Here is a 24,530-nt window from a genome sequence, read left to right as displayed (position 1 = left end):
GCTTATGATGTGATGACTTATGTCCTCTAAGAGTGGAGGCTTTGGAAGGCAGTGACAAAAATGGTTTTGAAAATATATGGTGTGAAGTAGAAGTGGCCAAGATGGGATATTTAGTGGGGTGTTGTTATAAACCAGGGAGCACAGAGGGTGGGGACCATGAGATGTTTAGGCAGTTGAGCTTGACAAGTGCAAGAAGAATGATTGTTATGGGAGATTTTAACTACAGCAGTATAAGCTGGGAAGAGGAAAATGCAAGTAGTAAGAAGGGGATAGAATTTCTGGAATTCTTGAAGGACAATGTCTTCAGCAGCATGTAATAGAGGGAACAAGAGGTTCAAGAGTTTTGGATTTTGTCATAGCATCAGAAGAGCTGATAATAAGTGAGATGACATGTCTCCCACCAGTTGGCGAGAGTGACCATGTGGTTTTGACTTGTAAGATGAATAGACATGCAGGTGTATCAAAGAAAAGGGAACGTATGTGGAATTATAAAGGGGGGATTATAATATTCTTAGGTATCAACTAGAGGCAGTTCCATGGAGGGCAGAATTGGAAGGCCAGAATATCATTAGTGCTTGTGAAATTGTGAAAGAATATTTGTTAGCAGCAATAGTAAGCTGTATTCCACAGGTGAAGAAGTGGACACAATTTGGTGTAAAGTGGATGACAAACGATATCAAACAGGAACTGCAGTTGAAATGAGATCATGGAAGAGATATAAGGAGAGGGGTGGAAGACAGATACACGAAGAATATAAGAACGCAGGCCAGGAGAGTGACCAGAATGATGAGGAAGGCAAAACTGGAATATGAGAAGAGATTGGCACTAAGATCCAAAGAAAATCCAAGGAATTTTTTAGCTATGTGGCCAGTAGGTGGAGAAACAATTGTGGAAGAATGACATTGTGAGATAAAAATGGGAATAGAGAGACTGATGCAGAGGACATAGTCGAGTTGTTCAATGAGCACTTCATTGGAGTTGTTCAATGTTTTCAGGATTTAGAGGTGCAAGAGGAGAATGTGTTCCAAATACCGAGTACTCTGAATACCAGTAAAGCTGTTGGACTGGATGATATTTCACCACGGGATTTGAGAGAATGTGCTAAAGAACTGACAGCTCCGTTGACCTGGCTTTTCAATAAAAGTCAGGCTGTGGGAAAGGTACCTAGGGAATAGAAGAAAGGTAAGATAGTACCGCTGCATAATGGCAGTAGCAGACTGGAAGTGTCTGATTATAGGCCTGTTTGTGTGTCATCAGTAGTTCTTAAGATCTTGAAGAAATTAGTGAGGGATATACAGCGTTGGGCAGATGAGGGTAATGTTATCTGTGAGAATCAACATGGATTTGTTAAGGGGTGCTCTTGCTTTAGTAATATGATTGCCTTTTATAATAAAGTGATAAGAGCAGTTGATGAAGGAAAGGCATATATTGCCATTTTTTTTTTGGATTTTGCAAAGGCATTTGACAGGGTGCCACATGATAAGCTGATATTTAAGTTGCAGCACATGGGTTTAAATGTCTGTTAGTCAAATGGATTCAAGATTGGCTTACTGATAGGTATCAGAGAGTTGTGTATGGTGGGGCAATATCAAGGAAACAGAAGGTTATAAGTGGGGTTCCACAGGTCTCAGTACTGGGACCGTTCAACCTTTATATCAATGATATTGTCAATGGATTGCAAGGGAGACACTTGGTTGTTTGCAGATGATGTGAAGCTGGGAAGGGTTATGAGTAATAGTGCAGATGTGGCAGCCCTACAGGAGGATTTGAATGTACTAGACAGATGGGCAAATAAATGGGGTATCGATTCAATGCAGCAAAATGTCAAGTCTTGAGGTTTGGGATCCATTTATGGGAGGATGCGTACTCAATCGGAGGAGCTGTACTGGAGCAGGTAGGGGAGACAAGAGATCTGGGGATGATGATTGATAGAAAACTGAAATTCAGAGAGCACATTGCAAAGATGGTGAGGGTAACTCAGAGGATTACTGTCAATACTGAGAATGACGCTGACCTGCAGAGATAAAAGAGTTATCATTTTGTTGTATAAAACTCTAATCAGATCACACTTAGACTATTGTTCTCAGATTTGTTCCCCAGGATTTGAAGGGGATAAATTGACTGTGGAAAGGGTACAGAGGCAGGTAACAAAGATGGTTTCAGGACTGTACAATACGAGTTATGAGGATCGACTGGGGGAATGTGGACTGTAGAGTTTGGTGGATAGAAGAAGGAGAGGTGATATGATCGAGACTTTTAAACTGTTGAGACGCAGTTACACAGTAGATATTGGAGAACTTCTTTTACTTGGTGAAATGGTGGGAAGGAGCAATGACAAGGGGCCATCCCTGGAAGTTACGAAAGGAAGCTGTGTGCAAGAGGGTGAGGAGGGATTTCTTTGTGCAGAGGGTGGTTGAACCTTGGAATGCATTGCCTTAGAGAGTGGTTGGAGCGGGAATGGTCAATGGATTCAAGGAGTGGTGTGATTATTAATAATAATAATAATCATTCACATCATTATGATATATTCTGATGAAGTGTTCATTAAATAATTCCACTATATCATTTGCTATGGCTACTCTGCTACTATAACTGTCCATCAGTATGAACCCCAGCCTTTAACTTCTCTTTGACTATTTATGTACTGCTGTAACCTTTGCTGTAGTATAGTGTGACCTATGCTGTTCTTGCACCAATAAACCATAAACCAACCAATCAACTAATTCTTTTTCTTGTATACTGCAAACTTCCATGTTAAAATTGTCATTCTAAAATTTGATAATTCAAATTCACTTATAGTGGGACTTTTTTATAATGGAAATTTAACAGACGTTTAATTTTATCATGTCCTGTACAATTTAAATCTATGAATCAGTTATTACTTATATATATATATTGTAATTGGTATTTACTTGGATTGTAGACATTTTAAATCAGAATTTTACTGACTAGAAACACCAAGATAAGGTCAGATAAAAACTTTAATTAAAACACAACTAGTTCCGACTTCTTCAGGTGTACAAATTATCACAAACTGGAAAATAGCAAGATAAAACATGGACTTCTCATAAAAAAGTTAGGAATAACAACAGTGAAATTTGAACTGGTGTCCACGTTGCAGGTCTAGCATGAGGCTTTAGTGAGTGGAAACTATCTTGAGAGCACGACAACTGAATTACTGTGCTGTGTGAGTCATGTAAGCTATAACTTAAATTGCTGTTCATGTGTGAACTATTTCAGAACTATTTCTTTTGATTCTAAGATGCATATTTCTAGTTCCTCAGCGCATTTATGGATATTAGTAGTAAGATTCCAGTCAAAACAAAATGTCTTGAAGAAGTTGGCATTCCAACGAAACTAGTTGTTTGTTTTAATTAAAGTTCTTATCTTACCTTATCTCAGTGTTCCTAGTCAGTAAAATTATGATTTAAAAAAAATATATATATACATATATATATATATGTTATATTAATATAATATAACATGTATATATAAATTTTATAAATATTATATTAAATAATGATATATAATTACATTTAATATAATTTTAATATATTATATTAAATATTATATATAAATTTTATATATGTATGTATATATATATATATTTGTTTATTTATTTTTTTAGATTTTGTTTTCAGCTTCATTATTATTCAGGTTGTGAACTGCATAATCCACCAACTCCTTGTTCTTTGAAATCCTGTTCTGCTTCAAGCTGCTCTGAAGTTTCAAGTGTTGACTGTAAGACCTATGGATGTGGATCTTGTGACAAAATATTCTATGATAAAAGAACAGGACAGTCAGTGGATTGCTTCAGCATATGTAAAGAAGTTTTATCCTTCTAATATCAAAATATTTTTAAATTTTGAGAACAGAAAATTAAAATATTATTTTTTTATTTTCAGATAAAATTTTAAACATTATATCTATACCCACCCATCAGTCAGGTGTGATGAATGGCCACAGAAGAATATGCATTTTTTTAAAAAAAGAATAAACATGTGCTTATTGTGTAGGAGTTTTAATTAAGTTGATAGTTGGTACAAAAGTTAGTAGCAGTTTTTATAACTAGCTGAGACTCAGGCATATTTTTTTTCCTTTATTTTTTATTTATTATTATTTTTTTTTATGTGAGTACCATCATAAAAAGTTGTAAACCTATCATACATTGATACCACAAAGTACAGGATTAGCAAATGCAGTTTTCCTGTTCTGGAAACCTTAAGTGACTTAGTAGACAAGAATAACTTTTGTTTAATAAAAACTCACCTTTTGCAAAGTCAGAGATGTAACAAAATGTCCTGACTGACTTACCATCAACCATTAGAAAACGTTACCTCAAGAAGTTTCTAATCTACCTGAAACATGGAATCTTGAGGCAAAAATATCAAAACCTCCAGTGATGGATGGGAAAGTACATTATGTTATAGCGAATGATATTCTTTAACATCTAAATCTTACCTCTTTATTCCTCTTCTTCAACTTCATTCCCACTGAAGTGATATAAGTGTAGCAGATCAACCTTCTCTGTTTAATTCTATCTAAAGCCATGTTCTCCTCTAATCTAAGGTCTTGGAGGTCCTCCCCTCTCGAGCTGTCCAGCCATCATTGTTTAGATTTCCCCTTATTTCTTTTGCCTGGTGGCTTCATCTCCAGCACTGTCCTTCCTGCATAACATTACCAAAAATATCTTGCTCCTAATTAGCTATCTTCCAGATACTTAGGTTACTTTCATTTTCCTCTAGATCAGTGAGTTTTTGATCTTGTCCAATTTTTTTAGACCACTTGCAAGTCTTAGCATTCTCATTTCAGATAATTCCATTCTCTTCTTTCATCTCTATAACAAGATTGCAAATACATTGGACAAGCATATATAGTAGTATATTTAGATTTTGCAAAGGCTTTCAGTAGATTGCCTCATGACAAACTAGTAGTCAAATTGGAACAGATGGGGTTGGATAGTAGTAGATTAGTGTGTTGGATTGGAGATTGGCTGTCTGATGGGCATCAACAGGTTGTCAAAAAAATGATGAGATGTTGAGATGGTCCAGAGACGAATAACTAAGTTGGTTTCAGTGATATCCCAGAAGAGGAAAGTCACTAGTGGTGTGCCCCGGGGTTTGTTTTGAGGCCATTGTTGTTTAATTTGTATGTAAATGACATTAGAAAGGGCTTAAATGGTGATGTACACTTGTTTGCAGATGTTGCAAAGCTGGGGAGAGTTATGAGAAGTAGAGCAAATGTTGTAATTTTTCAAGAGGACCTAAATAGACTTTCTGAATGGGCAAGCGTGTGGGGATATCAGATTAACGTTGCAAAGGATAAGGTTTTAAAATTTGGGAAGCAAAAATATCTTTGCTCTCCTGACTCTAGGTATGCAGTCTGCCATTGCCTCCCTCAAACATCCTTTACCACTTCCCATGCACTATCAACATCCAGCATGTGTAGTTTTAAATGCCATGGCTCCGATCCAAGCAATCCCTAAGCTTGTCATACTTATCAGCCCTGTCTTTCCACATGTACCCCATCATCACTGAAAATTCCACACATTTAGCCACTTCCGAGGTCAAGTATTCATTATTTAAAAATTCTCAGATGCAATTACTAGATTGAGCACTCTCGAACACCTAGTATATTCCATCACACGCTGTCTCAGGTAATTTTCCCTTAGTAACCGCATAAATTCCATTTCCTTCCTCCCGTGTGTCCTCTCCTTCTTCCAATCTATATTCTCATAGTTGAAATCCTCCATAATAATTACCTGTCCTTTACTCATTGAGTCTATTTGCTGATGCATGTTATTTCCATCATCTTTTCCATCCCCTGATCTATAGCAGCATCCAACTGCATATTTTGTTCTGCTGGCCTCTATCTCACACCAGATAGCCTCAGATGTGCTGTTTTCACTGGCCTGCTGTTGAACTTCTACTCTCTTTGGTTGCAGTTCATCCACTATCATCGATGATGCCCCCCCCCCATTCTTTTCTCTCCATCCTTCCTGAACACACTATATCCTTCATATTGTATCCCACTAACTATATCATCCTTTATTAGCCATATCTCACTAAATGCCAATAACCTTTGGCCAGGATGATCAGTTATTCCACTTGGAAGGACATGAGGGCTACCCATATAAACATATACGGGTAGCACTCGTATAACATGGTACTTATATAATGCAATTTTCGATAAAAACACGGTCTACAAAACCCTTTATCTTTTCATATATTTTTCACCCCGCGACTTAAGAATCAAATTTTATCTTTATTAAATTTGCATCTGTCTATATTGGTCATGTAGTTATAAGTATCGAATTTATATAAGGGGAAATACCCTTTAGCACGTATGTACATCAATTGTTTACCATATAAAATGTTCATTGTTGAAAATTGTCTTTGCTTTCTGCCAGGAATGCACAATAAAAATCATAAGTGTGTTAATCTCAACTGAGCACTTTATTTTCTGGTGAGTTACATACAATATGTAATGCCTTTTTAAGTAAAAATTTTATTTTTATAGTAATGGCCACTTAGAGGGCTTTTGCAATATGGTTGAAAATGAAATTAGTGAAATAATTGATGGGTAAATAGATTTTAAATGAGGAGAAACTGGTACAGTTAATAGATGATGTCGAACCAAATGGTGGGGAAAGTTCTGCTGAAGATTCTAACTGTGATGAATCCGTTAAAGAATTCAGTTTAAAGAAATTAGCAGAAGAATTGGACTTGGCAAGAAAGTTTGGAAATTGTTTTATGGATAATGATCCCTCAATGGAGCGCTCCAGAAAATTCATAAGACAATTGGATATTTGTTTAGCTCAATATTATGAACTTAATAAAAAATTGCAGCATAGTGGTAAGCAAGGTCTTATTACTGACTTCTTGATAACTAAACTAGCCGAAGTATGCAATGAGAATTGCATGGACAAATCTCTTGGACAAATGATGTCCAAGAGATTTCAAGTGATGACGACGTCTGGCCACTTGGAAATAAAGAACATCTACAAAATGTTCATTTTGAAGACTATGATGACGATTAAAATATGCACTTTATTTTATTTTGCCTAAAACACTTATGCATTATGGGCAATGAAGTTGACATACAATTTGTTATATTTTATAAGTTTATACTATGTATTTTGTTCATAGTTTATATGTTTCCTTAACTTACATGAATTACCTGAATTAAATAAAAATATTTTTATTGGATATGTCGTTGTTTATATAATTAAAAAAAAAAATAACGATTTCGGAACGTAACTCGTGAATGAATGATTTGAAAGGAGATAAATTTGATATGAGAGAGGATGTGAAGGAATTATTAGAGGTTGCGAAAGACAAGAGTGACAGAGTTAGGATAGTGAGTCTGTTGCTTCAGTATGACAGAGAAGAGTTTAGGAGGAGGGCCATAATCGCAAATGACTTTTTGTGCAGGTTATGCAGATGGTGTGGTGTGGAGTTTGTGGATGTGTGGAGTGAGTTTGATGAGCAAAAGGATTTGTACAAGGTGGATGGCTTACATTTGAATGGATTTGATGTGCGAAGACTGGAAAAAGTGTTGCTGAGTGAAGTGAGTGTGGATGTGCAAAATCAGGGAAACTAGAACTATTAAGGAGGGGAGGAAGTAGATATGCAGACATCAGTGAGGCAGTTGAGTGTAAGAACGTTTATAATGTGCCCGAGCCAGTACAAAGGACAAGAAATCAGAATGGGATAGTTAGTATAATGCATCAAGATAGGGGGTGGGACAAATGGACCTCTGCATTTTATGTATACTAATACCAGGAGTATTAGGAACAAGAAGGAAGAATTTTTGGCCTTGATTGGCTCTTCCTGGCCACAGGTTATTGGCATTAGTGAAACATGGCTGACAGAAGATGATGATATAGTTAGTGGGATAGAATGTGTAGGGTATAGTGTGTTCAGGAGGGACAGAGAGAATAAAATGGTGGGGGGGAGGAGTGTTCTTAATGATAGCTGATGAACTGCAACCAAGGAGAATTGAAGTTGTATTGCAGGATAATGAAAGGAGCTCATTTGAGGCTATTTGGTTGAGATTGAGACTAATGGAACAAAATGTACAGTTGGGTGCTGCTATAGACCAGGTGATGGAATAGATGGTGGAGATAGTATGCATAGGCAAATTAATGAAATTGAGTTGAAGGAGGGTAATTATTATGGAGGATTTCAACTATAGTAACATTGATTTGAAGGAGGAGAGGACACATGTGAGGATGGAACTGGATTTTATTCAGTTACTGAGGGATAACTATCTGAGACAGCATGTAATGGAAAATACTAGGAGTACGAGGATGCTTGACCTAGTAATAGCATCTGAGAATTTGACTGTAATGAATATGACCATGTTGCCACCTATTGGTGAGAGTGATCATAGGGTCTTGCCCTGGGAGGTGGCTAAATGTTTGAAATTTTCGATTAAGACAGGGTACATGTGGAATTACCGTGCTGCAAGTGTGACAAGCTTAGGGGACTGCTTGGTTCGGCCATGGCATGTAAAACTGCAAGGGCTGGATGTTGATAGGGCATGGGAAGTGGTCAAGGAGCATTTGCAGGAGGTTATGGCAGACTGTATACCTAGAGTCTGAATAGTAAATCAAGTAGGGGTTAAATGGACGAATAACACCATTAAACTTGAGTTGCAAAAAAAGAAACAACTGTGGAAGGAATTTAAGGAGAAAGGTGACCTGCAGGCTCATGAACAGTATAAAGCACAAGTGTGGTGAGAAAGGCAAAAACGGATTATGAAAGGAAATTAGCCATGCAAGCTAAAGAGAATCCCAAACAGTTCATTCAATATGCTGCTAGTAAAAGAAAAACTGTACACGGCAGAATGATTTTAAGGAACGCCGATGTTAGGGAGGTCACTGAATCAGTCAATATAGTGGAATTACTGAGTGAGCACTTTGCAAGAGTATATCATCCAGGTGGTGACATTGAAGGAATGAAGGAACCATTAGTATATATGGGAATTGTGGTGAATGGAGTGGAGGTGAATAGTCTATTACAGAACCTTAATGTGAATACATCTGTGGGATTGGCTGGTATATCAGCACGGGTCTTATGTGAAGTGGCTAAAGAATTGTCAGTGCCCTTGACCTTATCGTTTAATCTGAGTCTCAGGTCTGGTTTAGTCCTGAAGGGGTGGAAAGAGGGGGAAAATAGTTCCACTGCATAAAGGAGAATCCAAGAATACTGTTGCAAATTACCGATCAATCAGCATATCAGGAGTCGTTGTCAAGGTCTTGGAGAAAGTGGTCAAGGGTAAAATACAGGAAGGGATTGATGAAAATGAGATACTGTATGGTGGATAGCATGGTTTTGTGAAGGGTAGATCATGCCACAGTAACTTGCTCAGGTTCTATAATACAGTGACAGCTGAACTGGATGAGGGTAATGGGTTTACAGTGATACTTCTGGACCTGGCTAAGGCCTTTGTCAGGATACCACATGGAAGTCTAATCCGTAAACTACAACATAAGGGAATGGATATAGGGTCCAAGAACAGAACCCTGCAGCACACCACTAGTCACAGGCCGTCTTTTGGACTCTACTCCTGAGTAAACTACTCTCTGGTATCTCTCCATCAACCACCCTCCTATCCATCTCACCAACCCTATATCCATTCCCTTATTGCAGTTTACGGATTAGACTTCCATGTGGTATCCTGACAAAGGCCTTAGCCAGGTCCAGCAGTATCACTGTAAACCCATTACCCTCATCCAGTTCAGCTGTCACTGTATTATAGAACCTGAGCAAGTTACTGTGGCATGATCTACCCTTCACAAAACCATGCTATCCCCCATACAGTATCTCATTTTCATCAATCCATTCCTGTATTTTACCCTTGACCACTTTCTCCAAGACCTTGACAACGACTCCTGATATGCTGATTGGTCGGTAATTTGCAACAGTATTCTTGGATCCTCCTTTATGCAGTGGAACTATTTTCCCCCTCTTTCCACCCCTTCAGGACTAAACCAGACTCGAGACTCAGATTAAACGATAAGGTCAAGGGCACTGACAATTCTTTAGCCACTTCACATAAGACCCGTGCTGATATAAGACCTTGACAACGTGCGGGAGTCGTTGTCAAGGTCTTGGAGAAAGTGGTCAAGGGTAAAATACAGGAATGGATTGATGAAAATGAGATACTGTATGGGGGATAGCATGGTTTTGTGAAGGGTTGATCATGCCTCAGTAACTTGCTCAGGTTCTATAATACAGTGACAGCTGAACTGGATGAGGGTAATGGGTTTACAGTGATACTGCTGGACCTGGCTAAGGCCTTTGTCAGGATACCACATGGAAGTCTAATCCGTAAACTGCAACATAAGGGAATGGATATAGGGCTGGTGAGATGGATAGGAGGGTGGTTGATGGAGAGATACCAGAGAGTAGTTTACTCAGGAGTAGAGTCCAAAAGACGGCCTGTGACTAGTGGTGTGCTGCAGGGTTCTGTTCTTGGACCCTACATCCGTTCCCTTATGTTGCAGTTTACGGATTAGATTTCCATGTGGTATCCTGACAAAGGCCTTAGCCAGGTCCAGCAGTATCACTGTAAACCCATTACCCTCATCCAGTTCAGCTGTCACTGTATTATAGAACCTGAGCAAGTTACTGAGGCATGATCTACCTCAAATGCAGTCCATCGCTCCCATACAGTTCACTTCTTCCTTCAAACTCATTCCACACATTAACAAACTGCACTTCCATCTTCTCACGCATTTCAGCCAGCATATCATTCATAATCCTTGCTCTCCGCCTTATCCTACCACAGTCATACCTAGGCAACACGCTGACCACCCTTCCTGTCACACTATTCTCTTTTATCCTTCTAAGCAGCCTCCTGATATCCATTCTGACGCTCTCTTTGTCCTCTATCAAATCATTCATACAGATTAAAACCATTAACTCCTTTGCTCGTCCCTTCTAATATTCAATGCCTCAATCACTCTACTTATTTTCCACCTGGAAAACATACCTTATGCATCTTATCATCCAGCACACCTTTAATAATGGAGTCGCCATACAACACCACTCACTCATCTTTCGTTAACTCTTTCTTGCCGTCATGATTTGTTTTAATATTTTTTACCTGAATTTTCTTAATTTCATTCTGCATCCATTTCATCTCTTTCTTCATCCAATTCAATTCAACTTCCGAATCTCACATCAAATTCTCTCTATTCTTCAGTCTTCCTGATTTTCTAACTCTCGACCTCCTCTTCTCACTTTCACTCTCATTCAACCTTCTGTGCTTCTGTACTTTCGGTCTAATATGCATCCAACTTTCACTATCATTCATTCTTTCGATTTTTTCCACTTTCGATTCGTGCATTACGCAGTTCCAATTTCATTCATTCTCTCAATTTCATTTCTTTTCGCCACTCTCACCTCACTTTCGTCCTTTTTAACATCCATTATGGATTTTATATTATTCATTTTCTTTTTTACTGATTTTTTTAACATTCTTTTGCCTCTCTCTCACACCATCCTACTCTTTCAAACGTACACTCATTTTCCTCCACGACATTCAGGCTACTAACACTTTCTGTCATCAATTTCATATTTGCATTCATCAATTCCTCATTCAGGTCGCACTTTGCACACACCCTCCTTCTATCCTCCCTAAACATTCACAAATCATTTATTGGAGGTCTAATGTTGTCTTGAAAAAAGTATACTCTAAATATGCCTAAATCCATGCAATGTTCACAATTTAAATAAATCAGTAATGATAAACACATTTTGTTTTATGTAAATTTTATTTTGTTGTGATTTCCTTTAAGAAATTAAAACTTTGTCTTTTGTTTTTATTAGGCATAATTCATAGACAGTTATAATTACATGCTTGCATGAAAGGATTTAAAGAATGTCATATTGAAAATTTTGTCAGACTACTCGTATGGAGTGTATGGAACAACTATTATTTTATTATCATCATTCATATTATTAATTACATTCAACCAGTAACATATCCAGTAACTAGTGGTACCCAGCACCATAGAGATTAGATATTTTCTCTGTGTATGTGTGTTTAGGGGGGGGGGTTGAAAGTAACATCTCAACCCTTACATTACTTCACTCCTAGATAATTTCCTCCAATCTACTTGAATGCTAGACATGTAAATGAATATGAATGAGTAAATAATGGCAATGATACGGAGAACCCTGATATAATGCCATTGTATAATGCTTTGATTAGGCCTGATATGGATTATTGCACAGATTTGGTCACTGGGTTTTCATGGGAATGAACATATGTTAGAAAGGGTTCAGAGGAGATTCACAAAGGTGTTCAGTTATCTTTGGAATGTGGAGTAAGAGGACAGATTGAGAAAATGTAAATTTCAAAGCCTTGTGAATAGGAGAAGGGAGGGAGGGGGGATATGATTGAGACATATAAGCTATTCAGGGGTTGTTATCAGGTTGACATAGAGGAGATTTTTCATACAATGGGAGAGAATGCATTGCCTGAGTGTGTTGTGAATGCAGACACATTGAATCAATTTAAGACACTGTCAGATGAGCATTGTGTGTGATAGTATGTACCTCCCACAATGAGTGTCTGATTCCATGGATTAACCGGTTTTGGTTCTCTACAGTCAGGTAGAGAGGTTACATTGATAGTTGAGATGAATAACATAAGAATAGCAGTTGTTACAAGATGTTATTACACTTTTCATACCAATGACAGTTATTATAAGATGATACTACAACTTACAAGAAAATAACAGTTACCATAAGACAATATTACATATTTACATGAAAGTAACAGATGATCTTCATTCATGTTAAGCACAAAAACCTATTTCTTCTCCCTTTCTTTGGTGTGGGAGGAGGAGACTATGATATCACTTCTAGGTTGGAAAACTGCGATACAGTTGCCCTTCTCAGCCAGGAGTTAATTCCATGGATTCCAGTCTTGGTGGAAAAGTCTGGGGTGTTAATCTGCCTGTGGTGATGATGCTTATGTAGGATACAAATTCTCACCTTTTGTTTGAAGACTACAAGTATGTGATCAGCCGCTTCTCTCTGTGAAACTGTTGTGTTGTCTGGTCTTGTGTGTCAAAATGTAGAAGCTGTATATTACTGTTTTAGCAGTGATGAATAGGTAGTTGCAGATCAAATGGTTTTTTGACTCTCCATGGACAAGATTGAGATATTCCTTTTCTGTAAGAGACAACTGCAGGTTAAGGCTGCTGTTTCCCCTAGATGAATGGATTAATTGAGTATTGATGGGGCATTCTAAGTAGATCCTGCTCGGTAGCAGAACAGACGGTTATCTGAAATATCTGGGTTGAATTTCCATAATATAGTTGGATTGGTAATGCATTTTGCCACATTCTCCACTGAATATCTAGACGAGTTTGGTGGCTCTTGTGTGATATTGTAGGTGTCAATGAAATAATGTTTGGTGGGATGATGCAGGATTTTTCATTGAAATGCTTTGGTTGGACTGTTGTATTAGAGTGTGGTGTAGATTTTGTTTATATTGCAGGGTATAAGTCTTTCACTGCACTATTGGTTTTTATCAAAAAGGAACTGGATCGTCTGTGTCAGGAGGACTTAGCCCCTCTTCCATTATTCTATCAGGCATAGCAGCTTGAAAAGCAGATTTTGCAGTGTATATCTGCTCGACCTCTTTCCCATATTCCAAGTTTGCGAGTGATTTGGGAGTGCGCTAGGTAAGGCTTGGAGAAAGATTATCACCCAAGACCCTCATGCCTTGCCAGCTCCATGGAGGAAAGAAAATTCCTCTCTGAGTGATGGGTTCCTTACCATCACATTGTGGAAGATATGTTCCATGAGGATTTCAGGAAGGGATGCTGTCTTCACTGTGTGCTGGAGGTTTAACTCTTCCATCTTCAAAGGGCATCTTTGTAGAAATTTCTTACGCTGACTGGCATATGCACACTTGTGTCATTTTTAAGGTTGTGAATAAAGAGAGACCTCTAGTGGCAGAACTGAAAATATATTCGGTGGTGCATTTCCATGTCATTTCCTGTTGTAGGGTAGTAAAGAAAAAGCAACTATGGAACATTGTTTTCCTGTGGTCAATGGCAGTAAAGTTTAGCCCTCCTCCTTTAATAGAAGTACAGTCTTAGCTTGGAGAAGGAAAGCCACTTTGTTTGGTTCCATATGAGTCAATAGGTGATTGACTGTATTTGTTTGATAAATTGCACTGGTAACATAAGACTTTTTAGTGTATGCTCTCCCTCTTGTGGAGGCAGAGGCTTGTATTGCTGCTCACTTTACTAGTACTTTCTTGAGACATTTAATGAGTGTATCTCAATTCTTATCCATATAAGAGAGCATGTTTCCTAGGTAAATTCCCAAGTATTTGTTTCCCTCTGAGGACCAGTGACCAAACATTAGGGAATCAGTTTGGTTTTTCCATTTGCCACACCACAGTTCTATGGTTTTATGTGCATTTAGTTTGGCTCCTGTGAGCTATAACTGTAACATCACCAGCATATGCTGTAAGGGTTATGGCTTATTAAGAAAGTTTAGGATGGGATGCCTTAAGCAGCATACTTACTCTATGCAAAAAGTGCTCTAATTGTGTAAAGAGGACTGGAAAGTGGATAGTCTTATTTAATATCTCTACTGTATGGTACAGATATGGTGAGTTTCATTCAAAAGTGTGCTTTAACATATAACATCATAATGGATTAAATGATGCCTGAGCCAAACCTGAAGGCTTTCAACCAGTTGAATAGGTAGTGATGTTCAATTCAATCAAAAGCTTTTTCTTGGTCTAGTATTCCAAGACCCATTGCTTCACTGTTGTTATTAGCTATGCTTATCAGATCCCATATGAAGTGTAGGTTTTTGTGAATAGCTCATCCAGGTATAGAATGGCTCTCATGGCTATCTATTATTTTGTTCAACACAGGCTTAAGTTTGTTGACAATGGCTTTCAATATTATTTTACAGTCGGTGTTTATGATGAAGATGGGTCGCCAGTTTCCTAATTTTGTAGCATCTCCTTTCTTTGGGTTAAGCTTAATAACAGATGTTATCATACTGGGTGGGAAGCCATATTCTGTAGAGGATAGGTCCAAGTTTTTCCCAGAAGGACTGGTAATATTCAATGGTGAGCCTGTCTATGCCAGGAGATTTATCTTTTAGTAAAGGGGTGCAGGCGGTTGTCAAATCATGTAGCTTGATGGGGAATTCTGTCTTATGCCACATTACTGGTAAGAGTCTTTTCACATCAGAAAGAATTACATCAGTGGCATCCATGGATGTTGGCTTTGCTTGGTATAGGTTTTTATAATACTGCAAAGAATATAAGAGGATTTCATCATGATCTTCTATGATGCTTCCACTATCTTGTGATATTGGTAATAGTGAAAATACACAGAAATAGTGGTACACTCTTGTTGGTTTTTTTCCAATGAAAAGAAATACTTTCTGGGTGCATGTGCAAAGTTAATGTGCTTGCGGCTCCTCTTGCAGAGTGCTCTAGATGTGAGCATATGATGGCTTCTAGGGACTGGTATTCCTCATTGTCTGCATGATGTAATTGCTGCTGTTGTTGTTGTTGCAGATTATTTAAGACTGAATGTTCAATTTCCTCTGGTGACTATACTTTTGAGTAAATACCTGACTTTAGGCTTAAAGAATGACCACCAATCAGAAATTGGTTGGGAAGTAGGCATGTCTCTGATGAGAGTTGTGATATATTTTTGGGAGGTTTTGAGATATTCTGTGTCCTGTAGTAGGCTGTTATTAAAAATCCAATATGCTCCTCTTTTGTGTCCATTGTGTGTGTCAGGAATGCAAATGCAATTATGGATGGAATTATGGTCTGATGCATGAGATGGATGGTATGTGACACTCTTTACGAAGGGTATTGTGTGCATGGATGCATAGTATTTGAGCCATGCCTGGTATAGGGATCTGGTAGGACCACCTTTGCTCCTCCAGAAGAACACTTTTTCATGTGGGTGTCTGAAGATATTATTCAGCTCATAGTCATTTTTTACATCCTGGAGAAGCTGAGCTAGTGAGCGTCAATGTTCCTGGTATTAATGTCTTTCCATTGCAGAATCCAGAGTACAATTGAAATCCCCTGCCAGTATGAAATGGTCCTCATTGACTTTGCTGAGGTGGTTTTGAACAAACTCTAGTACCTTCATTGCAAGCTGTTCATTTTGTGGTTTGTATACATTAATTATATGTATTTTCTTTCCTGTCTGAGTTCTAAAAATTTTAAGGTGTTTTTTTGTGGATTCCAATACTGACTCCCGATTCATGATGTTCAATGACAGGGCAGTGGTGCATGGTATATGGCCATTTCTTCTGGTGCTGATTTGAAGCTTTGCTTGTTGAATGGAGATTAGTTTCCTGCAACATAACTATTTCTGGCTGGTGGACAAGGATATGCTACAGAATGAGCCTGTTTTGCAGTTGTGGCACATCCTCTAGCATTTAATGAGAGAAATATATATATATATATATATATATATATATATATATATATATATATAGAAAACCTTTTCTCTTTGAAGTAGCATTCTTTGATGAAAACTTGAGAGATTCATTTTCTTCATGTCATCTCTTTGTTCTAACTCATATTACCATAATTAAATTTAAAATTTCATTCATGATTATCTTTCTCTTGTTTGCTAGGCTAATTGATTGTACATTTCCTGGGTTATATCAATGTTATATCAATGTAACCCACTAAATATCTTATCCTTTCTATGCAATCCCACACTTTAATTTCTTAAGCCACTGTCACTATTTCTGCTCTATATTTCTACTTTGTGCCAGCACAGTTCCTCTGGTCTGCTATCATCAATGGCACTCTTCACCTTTTCTTGAACATCCTATTCTCATATCCCTCCATCTCTATTCCCGCCAGAATATCATTCTCATCCACAATGTTTGTACACCAATTATATTTAGGCAAATCAACCCAATTAATGCTACAAATTCATCCCATGTAACTACTTGCAAGCATCTCAGTCCAGCCTCTTCATCTTCACACATACATTCATTGTTGCTTATAGCATCCATTCTCCTTATGTCGTATCTCACTGTCCACTTGCAGCTCTCTTATTTCTGTATTCCCTCATTTTTATCTCTTAGTCCTCCCACTTGTTCTCAAACTGCACTTTTTTTTTCAATCTGTTATTTTCTCCTATCTCACACTCTTAATTCTTATTACACTATCTTCCAGCAACAGCTCTTCAGATAACCTACACTAAATCTATTCAAACACATTCCATTTTTATATAGTTTCATTCATCCCATTCACAAACTACACTTCTTTTTTTTCTCAAATTGCTTAGCCAACATGCTATTCATCATTTCTGCTTGCCAAAACTTCTAAAATACCCAGTCTTTATTTTATTGGGAACTTCCTAGGGGAAAAAATGGCCAAAGATTTTTTGGGGGAAATCTGCATGGAGATTGGTTGAACCTTGGAATGCATTGCCTGAGGGAGTGGTTGGAGCGGGAACGGTCAATGAGTTCAAGGAGTAGTATGATAAACTTTGTGTTTCCTAAAAACAACCTCCCACGATGAGTCTTTCGACTCCATGGAGGCCTGGATAATAATAATAATAATAATCTTTTCATGTTCATCTTGTATATATTCACATATAAACATGAGTCATTAAACTGTTTTGAGACTACTATTCTGGAAGGCTAATAAAAACCTTCTGAGATTATTCTGAAGAAGTATGCTTGCAGTTTTTGCTAAATGTGAATCAAGAAAAATGGTTTGTTTTAATATGTTAATATTATTATTATTATACTTAATCAATTAATATAAAGCAGTCTAGTTTTATGTTTGATGCATACATAACTATCAAGAGTATTATTCTGAAATCAGTTTTTAAATTTATACCTTTAAAAACTAGTCTAAAATTTCAGAAAAGCTTCCTTTCTTAATTCTAATGATCAAAAACTGTCTCTTGCCATGCCTTGTTGATTTGAATATGAAAACAGAAATAAATTGTAGTTGAAATCAATTTTAACAAGTGATATTTATACTGATATGATTTGTGCTATTATTGCTAGATTATTTGCTATCTGAAAAGATATGTTTCATAAATTAAATAAAAAAAAATTGTCTGGAGAAGATTAATAGAAAATTTTTATCTTTATATTGATGTACAGACTTCATACAGACCACTTAACATTTTGACAAATCAAGAATATGACTGCTTGCTAATCCTCAAGAATGTGATATGGTGTGATGTTTATCAAGTGCTTGGTATAAATTAGAATCTATGTTCTTGAGTTTACTATAAAATACAAGAATGTACAGTCTAATTAAAACAATAACCAGCTTTATACTTTAAAAATTTAATTTGATATGCTGATAAAATATTTGAAGTTATTAATAATTTAGTTTTAAACACTATTCTCACATACACTGCTTCAAAAGAAGTCAATGTGCACCCCCCCCCTTCATGGGCAAGGGGCATCCCGCCATGTAATGAATCATGTGTTTGTAGCTGGTATAACTTGGAGGAATATGATATTTCCATGTCTGTGCAACTATGTCCAGGGGAAATGGCCGAGAGAAGGGGACTGACAGGGATTGAGAGATGTTGTAATAGGATTCCATGTTGCAAGCCTATCTGTTCAACAAATTGTTGACAAATTAAACCATCACGGGTCAACAATCAGTGATACCATACTGAGATTGAAGTACAGGGAGTCAACTGCAAATGCTGCCTGCAGTGGATGACCTTCCCCACTCACTGAACATGACAATAGGGTGCTATGAAGGATAATATGTAAAAACCACCATTCATTCTGACACCTTGAATTGAATGCGGAGTTCTGGGCATTGAATGGAACATGAATTTGCACAAAAACATTCAGAACTGCTGAGGCTCACACATGGGTTTCCATGATAGAACTGAAATATGCAAGTCCCACATTACCTGAACCAACACAGTGCCATCTTCAGTGCAAAGAACATGCACAGTGGGATGTGGAAGCTTGGAGAGCTGTATTTTGAAGCAACAAATAATGCCACATCCTATTCCGAGCAGATGGACAGGAATCAGTGTGGGTGTGGCAGATGCCTGGTGAATGTCTCTTACTAGAGTGCATAACCCCAACTATGAAATTTGGACATGGCAGTGTGATGATATGGTACTATGTTTCCTGATTTGGCCTCAGACCTCTGTGGTACCATGAACATTAAACTCAGAGATATCTGAACAATTTGGACAATGTAATGGCCCCTACTTTATGGCATTTCTATGTAACTGACCATTGTCTCTTTCAGCAAGATAATACCATGTTATAAAGCTTCTGCTGTAACTGCATGGTTTGTGGACATGAATGTTACCGCACTTAACTTGCCTCCATAGAGCCCTGATCTCAACCTATTGAACACCTGTGGGATGAACTGGAGTGTTGTGTAAGGCCAAGGGATGTCGATTCCACAACAGTCCAGGCCTCATTATATATGCACATATTAAGGTCATCGTATGGTTATGGAAAATATGCCCCATAGGATTGCTGCAGTCATTGCAGTGAAAGGAGGTCCTACATCTTATTCAGGTGGGCACCATGGCTGTTTATTACTCACATTATGCTTTCTGTTGTCTTATTTCCAAGCAGTGTATATACTTAAAAGCTAAACAAAATGATTAAAAACAATGTATAATGATTATGTAAACATTATTAAATATCAGAATAGTGTTAAAGTTGCATGCTTTTGTTTTTATTCATGTGATATACACTATATTTAGAAATATTTAATATCTCAGACTGTAGAGATCTTAATGGAACTGTACATAGAGAAGGTGATACATGGGAAGAAAATGAATGTGAAACTTGCATGTGTAAAGTAAGATTGTCTTTCTTATTATATTATATGAATCTGCAATCCTATTTTAATCTATATGATTTAAATATTGTATAATTAATTTTGAATACAGTATACGATCATTACATTATGGTTTTCACTCAGTATAATAAGAAATACTCCAAAAAATCAACCCAAGACCTGTAATATGCTTTTTGAGATGATTAATCTTCAGGCAGGATAAACATATTTTATTATTACCTATAGTATTGCTGGTGATTTTTCATCATTTGTGTTAATGCTACCATCAGATGGAGCTAACAAAAATACTATAATTAACAAGCCTTACAATCATCACTAAGTTCAAAAACAACACAAAGCTTAAGAGGCTATTATTTTAAGGGTAGCATGATCAGTACTTATTCTTTTGTTAATTATTATCATTATTATTATGGAGGCTCCTCCAGTGAGTCAAGGAATTATTGAGGGAGGACCTCTTCCAGATCACATAATACCTGAATGCCTATTTCTTTGAAAACATTCACTGAAGTTGCTTTCACGACATCCAACAGCAGCTTATTCCACACACACACACACACAGCATGCCATGCCATGCCATGAGAAGAATCTGGAGCTCACATGTTTTATAACCATGCGTCTACTCTGCTTCCAGGAACAATAATGAGTTCACTTGCTAGCTGCTGTGAACTATAAAATCTCATTTGTATCTTTACTGCAGTATCACACGTCTTGTATGTTTTTGTTTCCTTTTTTCATCCCTTATTTACACTTTAAGGCTAGATCCTCTCATTCTAACCTCATAGGCTAGCTATCATTTGGCTTACCTTCTGCATTATCTTTACAATTGTCTCCTTTTTGCTGAACCCAGGTGACAATATCTAAGCACAATAATCAAGAATGTAGTCTTATTAAAGCCTTGTAAAGTGGGAGAATAACTTCCTTATTCTTATAAGTGAGTTAATGTAGCTATCAAGAGGATGGGAGATTTCTGCTTGGAGGGTAGTAAATGGATTAAATAACATGTCAGAGGTGGGTGTGAGGGATTTGTTGTGAATGACTTCAAGGAGAAGTATGAAAGCATCATAAAAATAATGGTTAGTACAGAATCCTTTCTTTTAGTGTTGCATGGTGATCAGCATTCATTTTACAAATTATGGACTTTACAACCGTGTTATAAATAACTGTTTTAATTTCCTGACGTTTCGACCTTCATATTAAGGTCATCATCTGGAGTATATACAAACATACATGGACAAGCTGAGTTACATTTCACATAGTAAGCTAAAGAAACAATGATTTGATCACCGTTTATTCTACTGGCATAACCTCTAGTGGAAAAAAAAAATGGAACATAAACAACACATTAAATATAACTATGGTGAAGCTGGCCTTTCTGATCATGCCCTGAACACTTTACATAGAATTGACTGGAACGCACCAGTTGTTTACATCACACCAAAACATGGTATGAATGCAAATTTAAGGAAGCCTGTGAGATTCTTATCAACCACCCCAATCTGAACAATAATGATGATCTAAAAATCCCAAGCATATGGAAGGCACATATTCTACCCACGGAACCTTTTTCTCTAAGAGTTAACTATAAACAGGACTGTAGATAATCCTAAATCTAAAATAACAATTGTAATGTTAAAAATAGGACATCATTGTTACTGAAAGAAGACTATAAGATTTAGCCTTGATGTAGTTTCTAAATAATTAATTAATTTATATATATATTTTTTCCACTAGAGGTCATGTCAGTAGACAGTGATCAAATCATTGTTTCTTTAGCTTACTGTGTGAAATGTAACTCAGCTTGTCCTTGTATATTTGTATATACTCCAGATGATGATCTTAATATGAAGGTCAAAACTGCGGGAAATTAAAAGAGTTATTTATAACACAGTTGTAAAGTCCATGATTTCTAAAATGAATGATTAGTACAGGTCTCTCACAATGATGATTCTTTGACTCCATGAAGATGCCCAAAACAAATAAACAAAATAAATAAATAAAACCAATGCATTTGTCACCTATTGATAAAACATTCCCTCCTTTATGTTTAAGTGTCCAAGCTAGAAAAGGCTACATGGGAGGAGACTTCCATGTAGCCTTTTCAAGAATGCAGAGAACCAATCAGGATTCTGACCTGATGCCCAACCATCCTTATTGTGGTGCATTCATTCCATTAAAATATATTTGCCTGGGTACTGAAAAAATGGCTGGTAGTTTGTGATTTAGCTGACTGAATTATATTCTTATTGATTTAAAACAAAATAAAATGATAGTACAACATAATAAACCTGCATACAATTGGCATGTGGCCTGGTTAAACAAGGACCATGCTGTTTTTGTCAGGAAATCAGAAGCAGACTATGTAAAGTCAGCTATTGGAACAAACTCCAACTCAACACCAACAGAGTTTAAGACTAACACCATTAACCTAAGAAGCATTAACGGTAAAGAAATGGAACTAGCAGACGAACTGATTGAGTGTCAGATCGACATAATTGGTGTTAATGAAACAAATAAGACAAACACAGGTGAGATTCTTTTAAACAAATATGTTATATTCAGCACCAAATATGAGGATCATTTTGATTGGCAGACAATATCAAGTAGGTAATGTGGGCAAACATCTGAAGAATTGGGCAATGGGTCTTATATGTGCCAATGGTCCCACAAAGTTCTACTAAGAAAGAGGTGGAGGAATTTTTTTTGTTGCATTAATGAAGGGGTGACTGACACAAAGAAATAGGAAAAGTGGTCTTTGTTAGAGATCTAAACAGCAAACTAGGAAATGAATCCCACCAGGCATCAGAAAAGTTTTGTGAAAATTTGGAGAAAAGGACAAAGATAAGAATAATGCTAAGTATCTGCTGGATTTCTTTTCAGGATATGGACTTTTCATTACTAACACCTTCATGTTTCAACATCAAAATGTGCACAAATTCACATGGAGAGAAGACACAAGAAATTAGAAAAATCTCATTGACCATATTATTGTTGAGAGAGATATCTTCACATTGCCTGAGGAGTGGTGCCAGTAGTGTATGGGAAACAGTGGTGCATCCAGAGGGGGGGGGAACAAGGGGCCCTGGCACTCCCCCAAAGAAAAAGAAAAAAACCACTAGAAAATTTTCCAAAAATCATTTCCTAATTAAAATTATTTTTTTTATTTATGTGTCGTGTCTTCTTTTTCTATGCTACTTATGAATTAGTGGTCACATAAGGTGGGAATACCCTATAGCTCTCGGGAATCATGGCAGCTGTGAACACAAGGCAAATAAAGTAGTGTCGGGTGGACCAAGCACTACTTCATTTGCCCGAGCCGGGCCAGAGGAGATCATGGGTATCATGTATTGGCGATCATTGCAGATGCTCAGTCATAGGTCGTATGTGATGCATTATGTGTATTCTCAAATTGTCTACTCAACCCCCCCCCCCCCCCAAGATTAAATCCTGAGTGCACCACTGATGGGAAATGGTCGGGAATTATTTGAGGGAATCAGTATATCCAGTGGTGAGCTATAAGGGGCTTGCGCGAGCCCTTTGTTAAATTTTTCTCAAATTTGTGAGCCCCTTGTTCATCTTGTTTAATAATCTTGTAGAACTAGAAAATACCACCGTGGAATGTATACATGCTACTACAATTGCTGCTTTAAATTCATATGGATTTTCTGATAACTATATAAAGAATCATTTCATTGCATATTGTTCTGATGGAGCTAGCATAATGTTAGGAAATAAATAAGGTGTTGCAATGAAACTTGTACAAAAATTTCCGAACTTTGTGATTTGCCATTGCGCTCATTGTTTACACTTAGCATTAGACGATTTGATAAAAAACATTAATGAAATAGATAATTTTGAAATATTTATAGATAAATTATATGCTTTTTATCATCAATCACCAAAAAATCAACGAGAATTAAATATAATTGCAAAAGACCTTGGTTTCAAAATTTTAAAGATCGGCGTCATGTGTTCAGACCACAATAGGCAGCTTGCAGTTTACGAACTGCTCTTGCTTTTGTGCAGAAATTACCCAGCTTTATGCAAACATTTTGCATCTAACGATAAATCTAAGGGCTTTTTAAACCGACTTCTCAATTTGGAATTTTTAAAAGATCTAGCATTAATGATTGATATCCTACAGGAATTATCATATCTGTCAGAAGTCTACAAAATCACAATATTATAAGGGCTAAGTTAGGCTTTTTTTTTTTTTTTTTGCTCGATGATGCGAGCCCTTTGTTAAAATTTCCATAGCTCACCACTGAGTATATCAGACTGCGTACCCACAGTCAGAAGAATAAACCAATTGGATGTTAAGTGGATGAGTAGAGATATAAAGCAGAAGCTGAAAAAAAGCAATTATTGGACAGAAAATAAAGAAAACTGTGATCAGAATTCTGATTAGTACAACGTGCAGACAAGTAGCGTGATTAGTATAGTAAGACAGACCAAATCAGATTAAGAATGAAAAGTAACTAAGTATGCCCAAGTAAATCCAAAAGAGTTTTTTTTTTTAACTGTGCAGTGAGTAAGAGAAAGAATGATTATGGAAGAGTAACTTAAATCAACACTGATGGTAGGAAGGTGAGACTGGATGGCATGTTGACTCATTTACTATACAAATATGCAGTCTTAGTCAGGACTAGCAAGGTTCCAAGGGAGTGAAATGAAGATAAGAT

The 24,530-nt window shown here is 37.0% G+C and overlaps 1 protein-coding gene across 3 annotated transcripts in view; it reads left to right on the top strand.

Moving 5' to 3' along the window:
- The window catches only part of LOC150093698 (kielin/chordin-like protein), a 1,333,292-nt gene that overhangs the window by 547,903 nt on the left and 760,859 nt on the right, over positions 1-24,530 (top strand). For all 3 annotated transcript variants that reach the window (XM_090412628.1, XM_090412627.1, XM_090412629.1), the window contains 2 exons: positions 3,629-3,822; positions 19,772-19,851. In XM_090412628.1, coding sequence (XP_090268754.1) covers positions 3,629-3,822; positions 19,772-19,851 — 274 coding nt within the window. The remainder of the gene's footprint in view (positions 1-3,628; positions 3,823-19,771; positions 19,852-24,530) is intronic.

The sequence above is a fragment of the Typopeltis vanoorti genome, chromosome 23 (assembly GCF_054136105.1).
Source record: "Typopeltis vanoorti isolate ZY-2024b chromosome 23, IOZ_Tvanoo_1.0, whole genome shotgun sequence".
In the NCBI taxonomy this organism is placed as follows: Eukaryota; Metazoa; Arthropoda; class Arachnida; order Uropygi; family Thelyphonidae; genus Typopeltis; species Typopeltis vanoorti.
The sequence above is the reverse complement of the archived record's forward strand: the minus strand, read 5'-3'. Positions and strand labels throughout refer to the sequence as shown.